The sequence below is a fragment of the Taudactylus pleione genome, unplaced genomic scaffold (genome assembly GCF_031769625.1).
Source record: "Taudactylus pleione unplaced genomic scaffold, aTauple2 ptg000044l, whole genome shotgun sequence".
Lineage (NCBI taxonomy): Eukaryota > Metazoa > Chordata > Amphibia > Anura > Myobatrachidae > Taudactylus > Taudactylus pleione.
This window is the reverse complement of record NW_028284446.1, coordinates 3934270-3958466: the sequence shown is the minus strand read 5'-3', so window position 1 is coordinate 3958466 and position 24197 is coordinate 3934270. Positions and strand designations below refer to the sequence as shown.

At 42.9% G+C, this 24197-nt stretch overlaps 1 protein-coding gene across 1 annotated transcript; it reads left to right on the top strand.

Moving 5' to 3' along the window:
* Positions 1–275: 275 nt before the first annotated feature.
* Positions 276–23297, top strand: PLPPR3 (phospholipid phosphatase related 3). Its single transcript, XM_088460301.1, has 9 exons — positions 276–648; positions 6774–6900; positions 8535–8720; positions 9030–9159; positions 9241–9436; positions 9864–9921; positions 10757–10930; positions 16544–16723; positions 21884–23297. The coding sequence occupies exons 2-9, from the start codon at positions 6820–6822 to the stop codon at positions 22982–22984; spliced, it is 2106 nt and encodes a 701-aa protein (XP_088316427.1). The 5' UTR covers positions 276–648; positions 6774–6819; the 3' UTR covers positions 22985–23297.
* The last annotated feature ends 900 nt before the right edge of the window (positions 23298–24197 follow it).

Genomic DNA, 24197 nt, shown 5'->3' with positions numbered 1-24197 from the left:
TGGATATAGTTTTCGAAATTCATTTTATTTATTTTTTTAAAGACCTATTAAATACCAAAATCAGCTGATACGGATATGTGCTGTACCGATTTTCATACACAGTATAAAGCAGCAGGTAGTGACACACCCACAAGCAGGCACGCTGGTTGTACTGTACATACATTCTATATTGTAATGGCTTTTGTGTGCACTGTGTACCGCAGACTCTGCCTCTTCTTCCCTGTCTCCTCCTCTGTCTGCCTCTCCAGCACTCCTTTCTCTCTATTTCCCGGCCATCCTACCCTCCATCACTCTGCCTGCTCCCCCGTGCTCCTTGCAGCCTCTGTCACACTGACTGGAGTTACTGCTTGGCAGGACATCCATCTATATTCCTCCCAATAAAATAGCATATCTCTCTGTACAGGTGGTCCAAAGGAAATCACGCTTCCCTGAACTGCAAGGTCTCATTAATTCCTCCTCTATTGTTAAGAAGGGGTATACAGATTTCCAGACCCTCCCTCCGTGCCTTTTCTTTTCATTCAGTAGCATCCTTTCCATACTATAGTGTCTACCTCCATCCTGCTCTGTTCCTTTGTTTTCCTTTGTTGCTGGTCTTCCCTGTGAGATGGTTTAATGCTCCCCTCTTCCTCCTGCATCTTCCTCTGACAGGTAAATGTATTTTTTGGCTACATCTTAGCAGCTAGATTTCCTGTGTGTTTTGCTTCTTGGGTATATATAGGGGGTCATTTTGATTTTTTGCAGAAAGGACACAGGACACAGTTATTTACAGGAATACACATTTAATTATGTCCTTGGCTGTAAGCTCTATAATATAAACTCAATAAAATTGTGCATTTGCATATATATGTATTACATATTACTAAGCAATGGTTACCCTTATGCATGTTATACTTCTGAACAATATCCTTGTATATTAGTATAGTATGTGCATATGGGTGTTACATTATCAGACACTGTAATCTTATTTTTTATGTGTGTTATGATTTTTTACCAGTCCATAACAAAAAATATTGTGGTAGTTATCACATGCTTTGGCAAGTAACAGCACAGACAGTACAGTATATAGTCTTATACATGTTGAAGCATTTTAGTATTATTAAATCACTATGCATTATTTATGTCACCACTGTATTTGTGCCTGTCTATTATGGCTCACACCTAAAGTTATAAAGTTGTCAATTAAAAATTCTACATGTGTACATTATATAAATGAGATGTGCTTATGTAATAGATAGGTATTACATCAGTTCCAATTTTTAGCAATAGAGTAATATTGAGTATATTGGGTGCAGACTAGTATGAACCTAAGCAGAGAGCAGTATTTGTTTGAGAATAATCATTCTTATTTCAGGCCAATTATGCCCTCACTATTTAGTCTGTATTAGCATCTATAACACCCACATATTAAAGGTAGTTTTAAAAAGTGCAAAACATGTGGTCATGTATAGCTTCCATTACACAGAAATGCACCCATTTGTCCCCCCCATGCATGTATAGGTGCACATCCACATTCATTTCTATTCCATTTGTACAGTGCTACAGAACCCATGTGGTTCCTTATAAATAACAAAAGAATAATTTAGGACCAACCTTGCGTTGGGACAGTTTCTGCCCAAGTTCCGCCCCTGTCCCTGCTATACATACCTGCTTCTCAGCTAACATGAGACATGATAGCAATCCTCAATTGTTGTATAGATCATTCCAATTTTGGTAACTGCCCCCAGAAATGCAATGTGTCTACTTTTGTATGATTATTTTGTATGAATATTGACCAGACTGGAAATTTGCATTATAACATCCTACTATTCATTAATGTCAGTGTTTTTTTCTTAAGCATTGCTCATTTTAGCCTCATGTTTGTTTTAATTGAGTTTTGAAGTTGAGGGGACATTGAGACATCCTCCCCTCCTGTGGAAGAAATATGGCTATGTCATACTGCTAAACAGGGAACGCCCCTCTATATGTGTCCTTCCCACTTACAGGCCCATTTATTAATGATCGCACTTGCAATGCGATCTGGGCATGATATTACTGCCCATGATCGCATTGCAAGATACGATCATAGTGTCGGAAGGTATCATCTGGCACACGCAGGAACAGGGGCCCCGAAAAGGGCTTGTCCCTGCGATGTGCCTGGAATGCTGCCTGAGCTACTGCAGTCCTGCTGACAGCACAAGTGCGCCCACCATTGCCGGGGAGGGTTCCCAATCCTCTCCCGGCTAATTATGTGAAGTGTAGCCCATAGGCTACAGCATCTAACGCCATCTTCAGATGGCGTTAGCTGCAAGGACCAATCACCAGAATACATGCATTCCGGTAGTTGGTAAATCTGGCTGGTTTCTATGAGCGATCCAGCTGCCTGCGGGAATGGAGTGATGGCAGCAGGTATTGGAGATATCTGCTGCTGTCCCTCTGTCATACATCAGAGGGAAACTTAATATTTGCGGTTAACAACCAAAAACAAGCGTGTTCGGGGATTAAACTACAGATATATAACAATAAATGGGCTCCCAATTATGTAATCTTGTCTCAGAAAATGGAATAATATTGTCTCATGCTGGTGCGTAATAAAGAGTGGGCCCTTCCCCCAGCTCCTCCCATCAGAAGATTTCCACAGGTAAAATAAATGCACATTGCTGAAAACCAGAAGCATTTGTGCAGAAGCAGTTGCAAATACTAAGGGGCATGTTCAATTAGGCGCGGAAAAAAATGTGTTTACCGCGGCTAGAATTAATTTAGCGTGGCTATGCGTGCTCCACCTTAATGCTCAATCCAGTTGTAAAATGTGGTTGCGCAGTAGTTTTCATGATATTAGCCGCATAGTGAGGAAAAATGGAGAAATCAGCCTGTAACCAAAAAAGTGCAAACTAAACATTGGATAACGGTATAGAAGTACTCATTTTTGGTTGCATAAAATGCCTGTCAGTTGATTTTTTTGTCAATTTCATCCACTTTTAAAAATGTGTAAAAAACCACTGTAACTCCCACCTGCGAACCTAAAAACACCTTTCTATCAATACAACACCCCCATATTCCTGTTCCACATCAATTTTCCCATTAGTCAGCATTTTACAGAACATCAACCATGTCATTATTGGCCAAATGAAGCTTATTAAACACTTCTAAGTGCCTAATAATGATTAGCGGGAAAATGGTGTCCCAGGGGTTCTGAACCAAGGCCCTGATTCAGAGCCGCTCGCAGCTGGCGGGCGCTCGCTCTGGATGTGGAAGGTTTTTATTTATTTTATTTTTTTCTCCGGCCGCTCGCAAAGCTGTGGGAGACCATCTACAGCTTGTGCGAGCGGCCAGGAGACCATCGCGATTATCGCGACCATCGGGTTTGAGACGAGACCCTGGGGTAGGGTCTAGCTGCCGCAAGCCCGAGTGGACTTCCTGCTCTAATAGAGAAGGAAGTCCACTACTGACATCATTAGTGATGTCAGTAACCCCTCCCAACAAATGCCAGGCGTTCCTAAGGGAACGCCTGCGTTTGTTCAGCCACGCCCCCTACAAAACGGGGCGAGCTGTCACTCACCATCGACAACCGCCTCGTTTTGTAGTGAGCCCCATAGTGACTGAACTTCAGTCGTTCAGCGGAGCTCGCGCACGCCGGAACCGGCGCATGCGCAGTGCGTTACCGTCGGCCCGCTTGCGAGCGCACAGCGCTTGTGCGAGCGGCCCTGAATCAGCTCCCAAGTCCTTATATTTTTACCTTAAAATAGAGATTTTACTAAACTTTTCATCTGCTCTGGGGCTGCGATTAAAAAACTGTCTTAAATCCTATGGAAAGTTAATATGACTTAATTTGCACTGCTAATTGGTCAGCAAAAACTTGCAGCCAGCTGCGTTAAATTGCATTTAGCCACGTTAACACCTGAAAGCGGGTTTACGTGGCTAATTGAATATGCCCCTAATTGTACTGCAAGCAAAAGGTGGTGGTACTCACCCGAAGTTATAAGTTGATACAGTGGCGTAAGTTCATCCCAGACGCCCGGAGGCAAGTTATCATTTAGTGCCCCCCTATCCCCCATATTTCACCCTTCCAACATAGTGGGTTTCAGCCGACATGGTCAGACGAACAAAAATATATGTTTTTAAATTATATGTATATACAAATGTATACAATATATATATATATATCCATATAAATGTATATATACAGTTACCATATGTATATATACATATAATATAGGTATGTATGTATAGGGAAAGTATTTCACAAAAGTCGACAAAATCATAAAAATGTGTGGGCAAAGAGAAGAGCGACCTTTTCCACCATCACTATAAAGGAAACTAGGAATGTCAGTCTGACTCCGGATGTCCATATCTTGAGGCTGCTGTCCCGTGAATAGAGGGGGTGATCCTTGGAAATCCCAAAGATACATACATACTACATGCCTGCTTATTTAAGCCTTGCGGTACGTTGATTTGATTATTCTTATCCACTCTATATATTTCCCTAATACTGCACTAGAAGGCGCTTATTTGCTCACCTTTTATTTATTTATAAATCCCTGTCACCAAACAACGGAGAATTGAAAGCTGCCACCGTGATTTCGGGAGGTCTATAAGAGGAAAATAACTCTTTCGTTAAGACATCAAAAAGGCCGGAACACATTTTAGGGTGTAGTGCCATTATAAGTACCTCTGTTTATAATACATATAAACATATATATAGATATATATATTTACGATGAGCATATTATATTTATGAAGAAATTATAAATCACTTTCAGCAGCAGGAGCTGCTGCACCACAGTGTCACTCACAGAGTCTTCCCTCAAACTCCGCTCCGATGACGGCTATACTACAGCACATCCCTCCCAGTCCCTGCCCCGAGCCCAAAGAGAGTCTCGCGAGATGATGATGTCATCATCTCGCAAGATCAGTCAGTAGCTCTTCAGTGGTGCGGCTGGCGGAAGAACAGATCAATAAGTGATTACACAGTCCCGATGACCCTGCCCCCATAACATGCCCATCCGCCGTCCGCTGCTGCCCAGAAGCCGTTAAGTTTTAATAGGATAACAGAAAATTAAAAAAATTAAATTAAAAAAAAGTTTGCATGGTGGAGTGGGTTGGTTGCTGGGCCGGCGGGTCCCCTAAGCCGCTGGGCCCCACAGCAAGTGCACCAATTGCACCCTCTATAGTTATGCCAGTGTGTACTGCTACATCTGAGAGGCATGTCATAAAACTGACTTACATCTAAATGTAAATGAGCCCCAAATCAGTTAGATATACCTGTTGTTGAAAACACTGATACTTATCAAAAAATGCATGTAGCCATAGGAATCATTGTGCCTTATAACCAATGCAGAGGGAATGATACTAATGACCCATTTGAATGTATATATCTCTGAGTTTTTTTTATATATATATATATAACATCTACATAATGGGGGTAAGGTGCAATCAGGGAGATTGCTAGACTCTTCAGGGAGTCAGGGAGATTGCTACTATTTCAGGGAGTCTCCCTGACAATCAGGGAGAGTTGTCAAGTATGGAATAGGAATATGCAAAAAATCTATAAGTCCAGGGCCATCTAGGGGTGGGCGAGCGGTGCCGTCACACAAGGCGCAGGGTTTTGTGGGCGGCACCGTCGTTGCTCCACGGACCTTACTTTTGGCTAGCAGGGTGCCTGAAACAGCACCCTGCAGTCACTATCGCTGCGGCAGTGTCGCACGGAGCATCCTTTGGACGCTCCAAGCACATACCATGCCGTTTGTGCATCCGTTCTGAGCATCCTTGAGACTTCCCGGTGCTGGAAGGCCCTGATCCCTCTGCATTTCTCTAGCACTATCTCTGTCCAAAGTTTGATATATCTCCCCTTGGGCAGGATGCATTGATCTCAAAAATGCGGCCAAAAGTGCCTCCAAATTTGCTGTTTTTGGAGGTTTGACCACATTCTCTATATGCATCAAGCTCCGGAAAGTAAAATTTTCCGGGGCTTGTTACCGATAGGCAACGCCATCTATAGGCTTCCCCGAGAGGGATCCAAAACAATGATATGCATGAGATCAGTGGCAGGATGCGTCGCTTGCAAAATGCGAAACGTGATGTGTCCCACCAATTATGTCTTGGCCCATGATAGTATCACATTATGGTTACTATTTTCCTTTAATTGTCACAGCTTTAGATTTCTAGCAGTGAATCCCACTTGATAACCATCCTTTTCATGCAATCACAAAGATCTGTAGACTCCTGCTACACCTGGAATGTCTCCAAATATGCTCTGTCTATGCCCCTTAAAGGTTCTATCCTGCAAAATTACATCTGACAATCTGGAAAAATACTGTCTGGGTCTGGCCACATACGGGTCAATTCAATTGTTTTGTTGGAGCCAATAATTAATGGGCGCCCAGTGTTGCAATACAATTGTTCTTGGTGTCTATTATGTATTGCGGTCATCGTGCCCTGTTAGACCGGATTTAGCCATGTAAAACAGCTAAAGTCCTGGTTAGGGCGCCCTAACCAGGGGTTTATCACGCATTTTTGTTTGCACTCGTCAGAGGGTGCGAGCAGAAATGTTGTTGTACGGTAAGCACTGTAGTTGGTCAGTTTAAACATTGAGTGTGGTGTCTATCTTATCATATATTTTGCCTAGCTGTATGTGTGCCCAAAGCCTTTTTGATTTCTGGTCCCACTGTATCAGCTAGTAGACTAGTCCATGGATGTACAATATAATTACTGTTTTGCTTCAGTTCAACCTTTTCACAATTTGGAAGAATTAATCAATATTAGGAATTAAATATGTTGTTTACATTCTATGCCCACAGGTGTCCTACGGGCCCTCATATCTCACCAGTCACCCAACTGGGTGCCATGATATCCCCTAAAGAAAAAAGCAAAGTTCGTCCCCCTAAAGACAGTATGACCCTGTTGCCATGCTTCTACTTTGTGGAGGTGAGTGGGTTCTTGCAGGGGAGAAGACACGGAAGAAGCAGTAGTATATACTAGAAATAATATATCTCTATGTATTTGTGATCAGCAGAGAGCATATACTGTAACTGATACCTGTTGTCACAGTAGTATGTATAATACTTACTGAAATCACTGAGACTTACATGTTCTCTACATTCCAGCCGTTTAGGCGACATCAGCTTATCTGACTCATACATAATTACTATAACACAAAGGGAACGGTTCCATGAAAAACAAAGAACATGATTGCCAATATTTTTAGAAATAGCCCAGAGACATTAGCCAAGATTATAAGCAGTAAGATCCATTTGGCACATGCAGTCTATCTATGCTAAAAGAAAGTGTGTAGGATTTATAAACTAGTGTTTCACACACAAAAGGGAAGTTTCAGTGTAGAAAATATATTTTAAATTGTATACTTTAGTTTCAGTGGAAGCTCATTTCTTATTCAGGTATTCAGAGACCAAGGAAAAGCTTTGGTGGGCCTTTTTCATTGAAGAAATCCTCTCCCCTAATTGTCACCATTAATACCATACTTTAAACGTAAACAATGTACAGTATATTGCAGACATAGCTTATATAATAGTCATACTGAACATTTATGTACTGATACCAACTGGCAACGTAATTCTCGCTTTAACTTACACAGAACTAAGCTATTATGTTTTACGGTCACAAAGGTATATATTAACCCACTTATGGAGCAGTGAAGGTTTTGCTTGATGACATTGAGGCCTGTCTCTTTCAATTGTAGTATTTGTGGTGTTTTTAATAGTATATTGTGGTCCCTGATTTATCTTCTGCGACTAGAATGTGAAAATCTCACCCTACTATAACCAATGGTTATTGACATCGGGTTGGGTACACAATACTGGCGCACATAATGCTGACGGTCGGGATCCCGGCGCTGGAATCCCGACGGTTGAAATCCTGACACCTGCAAGTAATTTAACCCTTCCCCTAACCCTACCCTCCCACAGCCTAATGCTAACCTTCTCCCTAGTGCCTAAACCTAAATCTAACCCTAATAAATGCCCCCGATATTCTTGAGCCGGGATTCTGACCATTGTCGGTATTCTGGCACCGGGATTGTGAGCACTGACATTCTGTGTGCCGGGATGCCAAGTACATCCCTTAATGCCACCTCTCACATGAAGAAACCAAATCTTTTCTGCTAAATTGGAGCATAATCATAACTACATCATTATGGACACAAAACACCTGATCCACCAATTTTCCAGAGCAAACCTTTCTTCTTTTTACAGACTACCACTTGTTGCCATACATAGCCATGTGTGGTATAATACAAGCCAGCACAAATGTTGTCGCATTAAGTGACACAGTAGCAAACGTTTTTCTATTTGTATTGTGCATTGAGGGCATAATTGATCTCTTATGTATCCTGCTACTCTAAAGGGTATATTTAGTAAAGTGTGGGTTTTTAGAAGTGGAGATGTTACTCATAGCAACCAATCAGATTCTAGATATTATCTTCTAGAAGGTGCTAGACAAATGCTTAGTAGAATCTGATTGGTTGCTATGGGCAACATCTCCACTTCTAAAAACCCACACCTTAGTAAATATACCCCTAAGTATTGTTTTTCTCTTTCCTTTAGCTTCCAATTGTGGCTTCCTCCATAGTTTCCCTCTACTTTTTGGAGCTGACAGATATATTCCGGCCAGCACATGGCGGGTTCCAGTGTCATGACCGTTCTCTTTCCATGCCATATGTTGAGAGCAATGAAGAGCTTATCCCACTGCTCATGCTGCTCAGTCTGGCATTTGCTGCCCCAGCAGCTTCTGTGAGTAAATGGACTTTGTAGCTAGAGAGCAAAAGACTGCTAAGAACAATGCAAGAGTTGACATATTGGAAGGCTTATAAGCGTTAGCTGTTCCTTTCAGTGACTTAGGGGTCTACTTACTAAGCTGTGTTAGGAGACAGAGTGAAAAGTGATAAGGTGCCAGCCAATCAGCTCCCAACTGCCATCTCACAGGCTGTGTTTGAAAAATGACAGTTGGGAGCTGATTGGCTGGCACCTTATCACTTTTCACTCTGTCTTCTAACACTGCTTAGTAAATAGACCCCATAATGCTGTTCTTTTCTCCCTCAGATCATGCTTGGAGAAGGAGTCCTGTATTGTATTCAGTCCAAACTGAAGGGCCGTGGAAGCTCAGAAGGAAGTATTAATGCAGGTGGCTGCAATTTCAACTCCTTCCTACGCAGAACGGTTCGCTTTGTGGGTAAGTAGAGTTCAATAAAGAGATGAATGTTGATTTTTAATAATATACATATTGTTTTAAAAGTTTGTGCTCTTACATTAGGAGTTCATGTGTTTGGACTATGTGCCACGGCATTGGTCACTGATGTCATTCAGCTTGCCACTGGATATCACGCCCCTTTCTTCCTCACTGTCTGTAAACCCAATTATACCCGGCTTGGTGCTTCCTGCGCCACAAATCCTTATATCACCCAAGACATCTGTACAGGCAATGACCAACATGCCATTTTGTCTGCCAGGTAAGCTCAATTTTAGGCTCTTGAAAATCAACTGGATATTTAGTAGCTAGCTATGTAGGTTAATACAGCATCATTGCAACGTGACCAAATTCCTAAGCCAACATTCATATTCAGTATTTACCAGGTGCACATCAGTCAACAGTAACCAAGCAACTGTGTTTGCATCCTAGCAACAGTGAACCACAGCTCACATTGGAACAATTTTATGTCAGTGTGATTGTCAAGACTTACAGCTGATTTCCAGCAATAATGTGGCTGGTAATAAGGACATAGCAAAAGAACATTACAGTTCTGAGTACAGAATGTGCATACTTGTATATATTTCCCTTAGCGTAGATTAATTGTGCAGATTTAGTAGGTAGGTGTGTTTATTTTTTTTGTATTAAAATACCAATTTTGAAATATAAATCTAACCTATTATTTTTAGGAAGACATTTCCTTCACAACACGCCACTCTCTCGGCTTTTGCAGCTGTCTATGTGTCTGTGAGTATATGCCGTACTGAAAATGGTAGATGGTGTCAATTTCAAAGTGATCCATGTGTCAATACATTAAACACATCATGTAAAGTGGAAACATTTTTAATACAGAGTCACTTCCTATTCTCACCAGCCTGTTATACTCATGGCTGCTATATCATCAACTTCTTTGCAGTGCATGGGGGACACCACTTCAAGGATAATGTGCAGGTTCTCATCCTGCCAGGACTCGCTGAAAATTGGGCACTCAGCTGCATATTCCTGTCCCAGTATATGAGATTGAAAGACCACTAAGCCTAAAATATCATTTGATTTATAACAAATCTATTAATGACATACACATATACTGTAAATATGTAAAGTCTCTTGAGCTTATCAGAACTGAAGATATTTGAGATACATTTGTGGTTGTGGGAGGAAAATGGATTTCCTCTGCAAAGCAGTCTTCCTGTTAGTAATCCTGTTGCAGGACGCTGTATAGAGCTTTGCAGAGTCTGAGATAGCAGCCATAGAGAACAACAGGATACAGATGATAAATACAATGTCAAACATCTAGAGTTCTGTCATTTTATTGGAACTTTTATTTCTAGTCTTGTGAAGATGTATTTTCATATTAGAACTTCTTTTTTCTTTTTTATTTTATGGTTAGTAGTCCTATAAATAATACATTTCGAAGGTAATAAACACACAATATCACAGGCAGTAATAGTGTCATGATAAAAAAAAACACATATGGTAAGAGCAAAAAGCACAACAGATTTACATGCTGGGAATGATGGTATCATATAGTAATGTCGACCCTGCAGAGCTCTATTAACACAAAGTATCACTGTTTTTTCAGATGTACTTTAATTCCATCATATCAGATAGTACAAAGCTTCTGAAGCCGCTGCTGGTTTTCTCTTTCTCCATTGCTGCTGGAGTGTGCGGCTTAACCCAAATCACACAGTACCGCAGTCACCCAGTGGATGTGTATGCAGGGTTTCTTATTGGAGCTGGTATCGCTGCCTATCTGGTGAGTGGCATTGCTTAATTCTAATTGTTCGCTATTATTGAGCAACAACGTTTCATCATTATTTACTGCATACAATACATTTTGTACATATACACTGTACTGAGTATAGCTCTTAATATTATAGAGTGGGATGGTTACTTTATCATTATCCCACATCAATCCAGCTGACCCCATCTCTACACAAGATCTTGCTTACTACTTCAAAGACTTCATTAACAAGAGCTGATCGCAAATGGTATCTTCTTCCCTGAGCCACAGCCTGCTCAGTTATTTTCCTATACCCTCTGGCACCATCTCTTCATGTGATAACACAAATTAAGATGTATCTTCTCGGCCCATGCTAGTGCCTTGGAACTAGAACTAATGCCATCACAAATCAGTAACCTGCTGTCTGTCATATCTGTAACCTCCCTGTGTGGTTATTACTGCTATTCCATTGTGACCCAAACTCTGTGATTACAAACCATCACTCAACTGTCATGCTCCTCCTGGTTACTTCAGGGGCTTGGCTCTGCTTACCTCATATGCCTCCTCTCCTCACACAGCTTATTGGACCATCTTGTGTTCCTAACACTCCACAGAGACTATGCTCATATAGGGGTCATAGGGGGTCTATTTACTAAGCCTTGGATGGAGATAAAGTGAATGGACATAAGCTACCAGCCAATCAGCTCCTAACTGCCATTTATCAAACACAGCCTGTGACATGGCAGTAAGGAGCTGGTTGGCTGGTACCTTATCTCCAGTAACTTTATCTCCATCCAAGGCTTAGTAAATATACCTCTAAGTGGCTTTTGATTTGATTTTTGCTAAAGGCCTTATTTTGAATTCTCCTGGACGGAATTGGTATGGGATGCCGGCAGTTGGGATCCCGGCTGTCAGAATGCCGACACCGGCATCCCGACAGGGCTAGCATACCGACACTTGTTGCTCAGTTTGCTAGCCCTCCCTCTCTCACTACCCTAGCCCTCTTTGGTGCCGAACCCTAACCTCCCCCCCTAGTCCATGACCCTAACCTCCCCCTCCCCGCACCCTAAACCTAACCCCCCCAACCAGCTACTTACCTTCGGTATCACACCGGTCAGGATGTCGGCGCTGGGGTTGTGACAGTCCTCAGGATTCGCCGGTAATATCAGTGCCGGCATCGCGCCCGCCGGGATAATGACTGTATCCCCTCCTGGACCACTCCTCATACTGACACTACATTCCCTAGCTCTTCAGGACACTGTCCTACTGATCAAACTACTCCTTCATGATTTGTTTCTTTGATCTATTTCCTCTATCAGCTGGAGTACCACAATGCTCAACGGTAGGCTTTCTGCTCTTCTCTATCCATACTCCTTATTTTCCTGGAAAACTAATAAGCTTTTTTGGATTTTAGTATCACCTCTATACATTTGACACAAAAACGTGTCTATCCTCTCATGGTTCTTTCTGTGCAGCCTTATTACCCATTGGGATCTGCTACCGTATAGACATAAGGCACACATTTATTTTCTTCCTGTTAGTGCAATTGTCAAAAAACACGGTAAACTCATAATAGGGCCGTATTCAGTTGCCGGTGAAAAGCCGTTCTCAATGAAAAGTTTTCGCTGATGACGAAATTTTGCCTGTCGGAAACTTTCCGCCGTATTCAATTGCAAAGACTTTTCGCTGGTGCAAAAAGTCTGCGCCTTGTAACCAGCGGAAAAAATTTGCCTCTGAATGGAGGTGGAAAAAGTGCAGAATTTGGGGTTTGGGGGTGCAAAGTTGCAGGAACAAACCTGCAGCATTGGGACAGTCACCCAGAGGTAAACTGCGTAAAAAAAAAAAAAATTACTTTAGATCACCACCAAAAAGTATAGACTCCAGGGGGTCCCCCAAGTATGCCCCATGTGTTTTTTGGATTGCAGGTGTTGCTGAAGGTGCATTTTTTATGATTTTTAAAAATGCACTTTAGCGATTTTTAACCATGCTTGTACCCATTTTCACGTACCCCAAATTTGCTGGGACTACTTATTTTTGCCCCCCAAAAAACTGCTAAATACTATTCTTCACCACTTGTGCAAAGACGCTAAATAGCAGCAATTGAGAGCATTTAAGCAGCCCAGATACCTTCGGCAGGGCTATTCGGGGCATCCATAGTGATTTCCCATGTTAGTGCATCTTTTAGGGGGTGTCAGGATGATTTCCCCAAATCTGACAGGACTTTTCGCCGATTTGAGTTTCGCCGGGACGCGTTCTCGCGTCCTTTGCAGTTGAATAGGGCGAAAAGCGGTGACGAGCGCGATACTATTCCGGAGGCAAAACAAGTGATGACGGCGAAATCTCCAGCATGCGAAAAGTCCTTGACTTTTTGCCGGCAATTGAATACGGCCCATAGTTGTCAACTACAGTATACCTAATTGCCAGGGGCAGTCCCAGCTTTTAAAGAGTACTAGTCAAATGAAATGTCCATATTATTCAGAAGTGACCAAATGCACACAAAAATTCATCTTTTACTGTATTTATGAAGCAATTTTTATTAACCTATTTGTTTTGGCTTTATAAGTTATTTTTTTTTAGTTGGACTATTTAAGGGGCAATGTAAATTTATGTTGTGCTTAAATTTAGTAAACATGATATTTTAGAACGTTCCAAGGTCCATAAAGACAGCATCCTGCAGATTGTGCTTCAGTACACCAACTCAGCAGTTAAATGTCCTTGAAAACCAAAGTATTTTTAAATATTGGCAGTTATGGAATTCGGTATGCAGTTGACATTCAGAAGGTCGAACCCGGAATGTCGACACATTCTGAATGCCGACATGGGCCCTGATTCAGAGCCGGACGCTCTGACCAGAGCGCTCGCTCTGAATCAGGGCCCACCTCCATAAATATGAAGCGTCCTCCTGGACGCTCGTATAGCTGTGGGTCACCACCCACAGCCTATACGAGCGTGCAGGATGATGGTCGCGATGGTCTTGACCATCGCGACCATCGCCAGTGCGAGCAGAAGCCTGCGGTTGAGTTTCTCAACCGCAAGGCCAGGAGTGATTTTGGCTCTATCAGAGCCAAAATCACTCCCACTGACATCACTAGTGATGTCAGTGGGGCCGGCTTCTGACGGTAGGCGTTCCCTTGGGAACGCCTCCGTCTGGCAGGCACGCCCCCGGCACGCCCACCAAAGGGCATCGACAAAGGGCATCGACAGTTCCCTCCGTCGTGCGCATGCGCAGTGCACACCATCGACCCACTTGCGAGCGGACAGCCGCTCGCGAGTGGGTCTGAATCAGGCCCATGGTCATTAAGTCAACCACCAATATGTACAGATGTGTCCTCATACATCATTGCAGCAGTCGTGCCGAACAGCCCCGAATTTATGGTAGTGGGAAGATCATATTTGTCGCAGGGATCAGGGAAGGATATCGGTGCAGAGACCCCTGAGATATGCGCTAACCTGTTGATTCTTGCACATACCTAACAACATTTTAAACTAATTAAAGAATAATAATAATAGCCACGCATCAGCTCAAGTAGTGCCCTCGGTCCACCCAACCACACCACTATGCCACTAACTATGTAAAAATCAGGATTGTCTGCCAAAGACAGGAATATTGATTGTGTTATGAATGGTACAATTGTGTTTGTTTGTAAAAGCAATTGGATTGTGGATATAACAGATTTAACCTTGTAAGAGTCTAAACTTGTAAGAACACACAGGGCCTGATTCAGAGCCGCACACAATGCTGATGTTTACATAATTAGGCGATTAATTGCAACTGTGCATGCGCGAACATTTCTGAAATCCCCTACGGTGCATGCGTTACACAGAGTGCTGTTGCACCTTTGTGTGAAAAATGATGGGTGTCCCTGGGCTGTGACTGGGAGGTGGCTAGAAGTGCATGCAATATTGGACCAGTGGGCGTGTTATGGGAGTGTCACGGATGTATCAATGCAAGTGGCTGCATTCCCAGACACACAAACGCAGGTATAGGAGGCCATAGTTAGAGAACTGCACTTTCCATAGGGCTGGTGCAATTTACCAGGGTGCGACTGATGGTGACGTATAAGGAATCACCAGGCGGTATTACAGCATGCACGGACTCTAAAAGTGGGCGTCTCAAGCCTTGCACATTCACTCGCTTATAGATGCTGCTGTGTGCGACTCAGAATCAGCCCCACAATTTTAGACCTTTGGTATACAGGAAAAGACACTGAGTTAACCAGTTTTCAGACCCTGCCGCAAAACACATAGCACAAGCCTTACAGATTCCATTGTTAGGCACTTTACATACATCTCCTACAGACCCTATTACCAGATATGCGCTTGCACTATAGCAAACGTTTGCATATCAATTGGGCAGCATCAGGGCTGATGTATGGGAGAGAACAGTCTTATGTGAGTGTCATTGGGAAGTAGCCAGAGTTACTCCCTATTCTGAGTCTTACTTATACAAAGTGGACACCTATTTCAGAGTGACTTCTTGTACGCAGCATAGGGTAGATGAGAGTGTCGATGTTAGTGATGATGACTGCACTTGCAAAGGAAAAGAGTAGGGTGGTGCATGCGAATCAGGCCCAATGCACACAGCTCACATATACATTATTGCCAGGCATACTTTGTACACTGGGCCTGATTCAGACCCGCTCGCTAAGATGCATACTCTCGCTGCTGCCGATGGTATGCAGTGTGTATGCATTGTGCGCATGCATATGCATCGCAGACTCGCAGTGCGCATGTGCATACCTTAGTGAAAGATCACAATGCATTCGCTCGCTGCACATAGACAGCCCAGCAGAGTGAGTGACAGGAGAAGCCGTTTGTAGGTGGTAACAGGGGCTGGCCATTAAAAACGGGGGAGTGGAGGTGCAAACACAGGCGTGCCTGAGCATCTCATCTGCATTTTAGAGGTGTGCATAATGAAAAGACAGCATCATAGTACACGTCACCTGGCTGGTTTTTACACTGAACTGCTCGCAGTGCTTGCGGCAGGGTATGGTCAACCTCAAACGCTGTGATAGCATCCAGTGTTACCTGATGTACCGATGGTTGCATACACTTCCTGGACATGACTTGCACAAAACAGGCTGGTGGGTGTCTGCATACACTAAGTGATCGCTCTCTAAGAAATATTGGGCGTGCTAATACATTGCTGTGCGGTAGCAGTGGCTACGCAATTTGCATACACATCGTGCGAGCGATTGCATCTAGCGAGCGGCTCTGAATCTGGCCCACTGTGTATTCCTCCTATTACCACACAAATGCAGAGACCCCATTAGACAGACAAAACTACCAGCTGAATGTCACCAACACATTACATGCATATTGCACAGACCCAAGACAGACAGACCACAATGACAGACATGGTGGTACATTTTATAACTAACAAATTGCACAGTCTCCCATTTACCATTACTTGCACTCATGTCCCTGCATCATAATGCTCCCAAGATATGTGACGTTTTCTTCAGGCAGGTTATCTATGTAAATACTTTCCAGCTGCCTACCTTCATTGAAAGGCCCAGCATCTGATGTACCTATTGCATACAGGTAATTTACACTTACTGAGACCGACACGTACTGAGAAAATGAGAATGAGGAGCCTATGTTTTCTGAGACTGATTTTGCTATTTGGACATCATATCTTTGCAGGCTTATCATGCTGTGGGTAATTTTCGGGCATCCTCTGACGACCCTTCCCCAAGAGCTGTCACTAAGGATTCTCTTCGTGCTTTAACTCAGCGTGGACATAACTCTGTGTTCCACCAAAATAAGTCCTCAAGCACTGATGAATTGACCCCTCGCCCACGAACCCAGGCTACTCAACGTCAGGTTAGTGGTCTACATTGTCTTGCTCGCTTTAGTAGTATGTTCTGGAAATAAAATTGTCTATATGTACCTGCTGTGCAGTCTTTATATTGAAAAAAAAATACTTAGAATGTACCTAAATAGTCAAATAAGAGGGATTTGCACTAGATAAAACATCCAAGAAGCTCTCAGTACAGCCTATGCATGGTACAGGTTGAGTCTTCCATATCCAAATATTCCAAAATACTGAATTTTTTTAACAAGACTGAGATAGTGACATCTTTGTTTTTTGATGGTTCAATGTAAACAAACTTTGCACAACATTATAAAATATTGTATAACATTATCTTCAGGCTGTGGGCCTGATTCAGAGCTCTGAATCAGGGCCCTCCTCCATGAAAATGGAGCGGCCTCCTGGCCGCTCGCATAGCTGTGGGGACCACCCACAGCATATGCGAGCGGCCAAAAAGATGGTCGCGAAGGTCTTGACCATCGCGACCATCAGACTTGCGACGGAGACCCTGCGGTAGGGTCTCACTGCCGCAAGCCCTGGAGTGATTTTGGCTCTATCAGAGCCAACATCACTCCCACTGACATCACTAGTGATGTCAGTGGGGCCGGCTTCAGACGGAAGGTGTTCCCATGGGAACGCCTCCGTCTGGCAGGCACGCCCCCAGCACGCCCACCAAAGGGGGCGTGCTGTCAATCAACATCGACAGCACGCCCCCTTTGGTGCGAGACCCGGAGCGATGGGAAGCCCGTCGCTCCCCGGGTCTCGCGCATGCGCACGACGGAGCTCCCTCCGTCGTGCGCATGCGCAGTGGGGAACATCGACCCACTTGCGAGCGTACTGCTGCTCGCGAGTGGGTCTGAATGACCCCCTGTGTGTATAAGGTGTATATGAAACATAAATGAATTTCAAATTAAATAAAAAAGCATTCTGTGATCAGATTTGGGCCCCATTCCCAAGATATGTCATTATGGTATGCACATATTCCAAAATACGGAATAATCCGATACTCAAAATACTTCTGGTCCCAAGCATTTTGGATATGAGAGACTCAACTAGTAGCTTAATGTAGTTAGATATTAAATTGTGCCAGTTTTAGCAGATTTTGGCTACTTAGGAAGTCCACTTGCTTCTTGAATAGCTTGTTCAGCTATTCTAGGTGTAGTATAGCTGGAGAAGAAATGGTAAGCCATACCTCAAGTGGGGACACTTTATAGATTAAAATACAATTCTTATGCACAATATTGGTGCAGATGCAGATGGTCATAGATCAATAAGCCAAGTTTTCCCAATGGGCCAGTGATTAAAGGGCATGGATGTGTTAAACAAAGAGGGTTCCTGTGTGCAATGGGTGGGATTCGGATGTGGACGGTATTGCACAGCTGCAGGGGAGCGGCTTTGCAATACCTTCCTTCAGAAATAGACACCTCCTGCATGCATCTGTGATCTGCGTTCAGCGATCATAGACTCTGTTTCAGATTGTCACTGCTCTCAGCCAGTCTCTTAAGCGAAAGCTTACCCCAAACGCCACGATCACGCAGGACCTGTTTGGCACATGGGCAGAAATGGGCCTGGGCAGACCAAGAGCCATCTCATTTGTATGTAAACCATTAGATTTGCATACAAATTTGAATATCCAAATCAGGCCCAATGTGCACCCCTTGCACCCCCTAGATTTCAGAGGTGACATCTGTCCAGTGCTGTCTATGGAAAGATAGTGCATGCACAGAAGATAGCAAAGACTACGGCACAGTGCCAGAGTATTTTTTACGTCTTGTACTGGATCCATCTTTACAAATTTATCGATGAAAAGATGGCACTGCCAGCAGCACTGTAGGTCAGATCTGGATGCAGGATGTAAAGTGTGGGGCTCCACTTGTCTCATGTGCCAATATGTACCACACACCCGGTACCCATTATAGATATGTCACTGCTCAGGGGGCAGGTTTTTGTTCAGTAGTTTTTTGAATAGATTATCAATGATGGTTTTAGTCCATACACATTTCTGCCCTGCAGGATATATATATATATATATATATATATATATATATATATATATATATATATATATATATATATATATATATATAGGATCCTCCTAGTGGGTGCTGTTTAACCCACCCGATGAAAGAATACTCGGCACTCCATTTGTTGTGAAAAAAACTTTTTGTATTAGAATTTAAAACATCACATATACAGTAAGTCGACGTTTTAAGGCCCACTGCCCTTCTTCAGAGCTGGTAAGCTTTGATAAAGAAATGGATTGTGAGAGCCTGTTTGAAACTTTGGAGGGGGAGGGGAGTCTGATAGGTAGAGGGAGTGAATTACAGTGATGGGCTTCATGGTAGAAGTCTTGGGGCCGGGAAGAGGAAAACAGTTTGGAAGAGAGGTAGTTGTCATTGGCAGAGCTGGTGAGAGTGTGGAGGTAGATGAGGTTAGAGATGTAATGGGAATAGGACTTTATACGTGAATGTTAAGAGATTGAATTGGACTCTAGGTGAAAGGGAGCCATTGTAGTGAATTGCAGAGAGCGTAGGCTGACAGAGTAGCTGGAGAGGAAAATTTGTCGAGCAGCAGTGATTATGATGAATTGGAGTGAAGAGGCGGTGGGGGGAGTAGGGAAGGCCAGTTAGGAGGAAGTTATAGTAATCCAATCGAGAGATGAGCAGGGAGTGGATGAGGATCTTACTTGCATTCAGGGTGAGAAAGAGTCTGATCTTGGAGAGGGCATGAATGTGGAATTTTAAAGAGAGGGAGGAGTTACAGTTAGCTACTAGGCAGTAGACTTATGGGACAGAAGAAAAGGTGATGTTTTCAATAGAAAGAGAAAAGGGGAGAGGAGAGGGGACTCCGGCTTGTTATAACACAATAAGCTTAGCCTTAGGTACGTTTAGCTTAGAAAAGCTCTCTGGAACGTCCAGGAGGAAACAGCAGAAAAATAGCTTGATATGTGAGAGAAAAGAGAGGGGGAGTGATCAGGGGAGGTGAGGTGGATTTGAGTATCATCTGCATAGACCTGATATTGCAGGCCAAAAGAAATTATGAGCTCACCAAAAGCAGAAGTGTATAGGGAGCAAGGATTGGGACAAGAATAAAACCTTGGGGTATGTAATAGGTAGCAGAAGAGGGAGAGAGGTGGAATCATGTGAAGAAACAGAAAAAGAGCAGCCAGGGAGGAAGGAGGACAGCCAGGAGACAGCAGTGTCAAAGAGTAGAGGGGGTCCACCACAGTTTTAAAGATTGCAGAGAGGTTATGGAATAAAGAAAAGAGTAATAGTCCTTTGAGTTGGCTGCAAGAAGGTCATTAGTGGAGAGCATGAAGACCAGTCTGAAGAAGATCAAGGTAAGAGAAGAAAGACAAGAGCTGAGGTGTTTCTACACAATCCGCTGAAGGAGCTTGGGTGTGAAGGGGAGGAGAAAGATGGAGTGGTAGTTAGAGAGAGCGATCTGGGTTTTTGAGGATGGCAGATACAAGGGCATAATTAAAAGCAGAGGGGGTGGTGACTGAGGAGAGCGATTGGTTTAAGAGGTAAGAAAATGCAATGGGAGAGAGAAAGCAAAGGAGACAGAAGGAGGTATGTTCAAGGATTCAGATGGAAGAGGAGGTGCTGGAAAAGGGCCCTAACTTTATATCCAAAGACTGAAGATAATGAAGACATGGTGCGCAGGTTGGAAGGGGATTATGGGAAGAAGCTGGAGGGGAAGAGTAGGTATAAGGTGATGGAAGCATGGTGAGACGTGATGTCCTGACGAGTGGACAATTTGTACATTTGTTTTTCTCATACCTTTTACATTGTAGTTCCTCTATGCATAATAGTGATGGAGCACAATTGCCTCTCCCATATTAAATAGCATATTTCTTGACTTCCTTCCATAGGCTACTTTTTCATCCTCATTAAGGTATTAAATAACTTGGGAGAAAAGGTTTTCATTTCAAATGTCTTATTTATGAAGTTTGCACTTATAAATAAATTAATTTACCTGCACCCTACCACTGTCTAGGCTTATCTTGTGCACGTAGATTGCCTCATTTATTGATTGGAGACAATCCATCATGTAATTGTAATTTTTCACTTAGGCAAAGCAATGTTGCACTGCAGGGGAAGGGGGGGGGGGGGTAATGTAAATCTGTAGTCACATTTAGAGCTTGGAGATGACGTTCTTAGCTCATTAAGACCTCCATTGGTTTCCTGTTAATTTACCACATTAAACACCCTTAACTTAATTCAATTCAACCTTAATTTAACTAATTGAAATAAAGACACAGATTTCACAGCTTGGCTAAAAGGTCACCCCACTGAGAATGGTGGCCAGGAAGAGCTGCGATCTCAATTCCAGCCTCTCCAGATGTAACCAATTTAGGGGAAGACTTAGACGTCCTCCTAGAAGCATCCAGGTCCCCATGCACAAGGCAGGCAAAATCGCCATATAACAAAGGGAAAGTACCCCAGAGCGCCTTCTTGCGACACAGAAGGATGCAAGCCCTCCCGCCATGTTTTGTCTCCACTAAAGTAGGAAAAAAAGGACATGTTAACAGACATCAAAGCAAACAAGGTTTGGGTGGGCGGGCATGACTTCATAACCGCAAAGAGGCTGTTCACCAAACAGCCCCCATCTTATATACCAAACTAAAAGACACACGACCCTAAAGGACCCTATTGGTCCAAGTAATGTTTGATCCCTAAAACCATTTAACCTGATCACTCAGTCAATCAACAATAAAAAAACAGTATTCTTATATATGCTCAAGCCTAGCCCACTTTCGTCTAGTCTTATAAATTTCAAAGTAAACTAAATCTGCCCAGTATTTGTGTGTTACATACAAGGGCAGGCAGTATTTTGCTGCATGTAAAAAAATAATTGCTTTTACTGAATTAGATTTTAGTCAGCAAAAGCTATAACATTTTTAAAATTGTGCCTGTAAGTAAGTAGACGCTAGCTCATCTGAGATGATAACTCCAGTAAAATATCTCTTTAGTTTTGTTTCAAATAATACATTTCAGAAAATGACATTTATACACCTTAAAAAAAAGAAGGTAAGTTAAAAACGTATATACTTATTTTGGAGATATTTTGCTGTTTAGAATTATATGATACAATATTCCTAAATAAGTATAGTATCAGATACGTCTTCCTAAGTGCTGATTAATTATTTTGTCTTGTGTCTTTGGTAGGTTCAGCGTGAGAAAAACTCGCTGGGTAGCCTTAAACGTGCCAGTGTGGATGTTGATTTATTAGCTCCTAGAAGCCCAATGGGAAAAGAGAACATGGTCACTTTTAGTAACACACTTCCCCGAGTTAGTACGCCATCCATGGAGGATACTTCCCGCCGCCACATGACTATGCATGTGCCTGCTGAAGGCTCCCGTCCACGAGGCCCAGGGACTGAGTGGAAGCCTAAGCCTTTGGAGGGGCGTACTCTGACACTTGGGGAGGAAGTAGCATTGGCACAGGCTCACCGAAGGGCAGCCTCCGAAACTTCAGGCATTGTTCTTGATGAAGCAGACCCTGATCGAGCTCCTCCCTCATTATATCCTACAGTGCAGGCTCGGACAGGAGGGCCTCGGGTCCTTATACAGCCACGTCCTGCTGCCCCACCACTTCTACACATACCTGAAGAAAACCAAACTGGTTCGCCCAAGAGCAGCTCTGCCATTAGAGCTAAGTGGATGATGATGGCAGAGAAAGGAGGTGCACCCCGAGCTTCTACAAATGCCCCTAGATTAATGCAGGTAATTGCAATGTCCAAACAACAGCAGGGAGCAACATTGGTGTCAAGTACGCCTAAACATTCAGAAACCTCTTCCTCCTCTACAACCAGCAGCTCAGACTCATCCCAATACCGCTCACCATCAGATCGGGACAGTTCCAGTATTGTCACTATTGATGCTCACGCACCTCATCACCCAGTAGTTCATCTCTCATCGGGCAATGGCCCATGGGAGTGGAAGGCTGGACAGAAGGCCGGTGAGAGTCAAGAAGTAGGAGACTATGATATGAGTAAGGACTACCGTGGCTACAGGACACCAAAGGGTGCTGGTGTGTCCCCAGGTTCCTCCATTAGTGACCTAGAGCCTGATTCAGAACCACGGTGTGGGCCAACTGTCAATGTTGCTGGAGGTGTGCCTACTCCCCTAGTAGTAGACACAGTTGCCATTATTACAAGTCGGGAAGCCAGCCTAAGGAGGAAACTACATTCAGCTGAAAGAGAGGGGAGTGAAGAGGGGGAAGAACCGTTTTACAAGAAGCTTCAGAACCAGAGATTCAAGGATTAAATACAAGGGGATTGAGGAGAAAAGATACTAATATCTTGGCATGTTTGACAAAAGGAAGTGACACTACAGAAAACAGCTAATCACTGCCCAATAAGCATGGATTATTGATTCCTGTATAGAACGTGATGTCAAATTGCAGTGAAAACATTTTCTTTTATATTGGAAGTGACATCAGGTGCCCATGTAAATGAATTTCCATACAGTGATGAATCCAGCTGCCTTCCTAATTTCTACAGTGAATTAAATAATTTAACTCAATGAAGAAAGTTTTTGTTTGGCTTGCAAAGGGAATTAAATTCCATGTGTGAAAAGGCTTTTTTGTAGCATTGTGATTGTTTTCATACGGTGACAAAGCTAAGTATGGGAAAGCAGTTTCCTCTGATAGAAATTGCTCAGGAAGTGTTTGTGAATGTTCCAAAATAATATTTCAAATGCAAACACAGCATATTCCAACTCCATAATACTGCTTAGTAAAGCAAAATATTTCACTAGAAAGATGATAGCAGAGGGAAAGCATAGATTACAGATGTGTTCTTGCATATTTATCAACAAATTCCATCAAAGACCCCTTTATTACGCAAGACAGTCTAATACGTTCTTACTACATGCTATCTGCAGTCCGACAAGCTGCAATGCATGGCGCAACCACTGGATGGCCAGTGTATCGCTTAATCTTCGTATGTAATTTGCTTTAGATATTGGGTCATTGCCATAACAGTACTTCAGCTACATTCCATATGTAAGATTGCTGCTTTTGTATTTGCTGTCATGACTAGAACTCACAAGAAGTAATATTGCATGCATGTACACCGTCATAATTGTAGTTCCTATTGCTTATCGGAATCTACTAAAACTACTAAAATGGCGACTGACAGTATATAGTTATTTTATAAACAATGTTAAATTGAAACAGGCGTATGACTATGTATTGTGTTACATTAAGAGGTTTTATTAAGACCAATTGAATGTTGACCCCGTAAATTACAATTTCGTATTGCTGCATATAGCAGCCATAAGATATAATTTTGTGATTTATAAAAAAACCTTTATATGAGCTTGTCCTTGCAAAGAATGTAAAGTGATAGCTTTGAAAAGTTTTGCATACTTGCCAACTGATTGTCAGGGAGACTCCCTGACATAGTAGCAATCTCCCTGTCTCCCTGAAGAGTCTAGCAATCTCCCTGATTACACCCTACCCCCATTATGTAGCTGT

Excerpts from the sequence above, each read along its gene's own strand:
- PLPPR3 (XM_088460301.1), top strand. The coding sequence starts at position 6,820 with ATGATATCCCCTAAAGAAAAAAGCAAAGTTCGTCCCCCTAAAGACAGT. Across the intron at positions 10,931-16,543 it reads CTGGTATCGCTGCCTATCTG|GCTTATCATGCTGTGGGTAA; the intron begins GTGAGTGGCATT and ends ATATCTTTGCAG. Across the intron at positions 16,724-21,883 it reads CCCAGGCTACTCAACGTCAG|GTTCAGCGTGAGAAAAACTC; the intron begins GTTAGTGGTCTA and ends TGTCTTTGGTAG.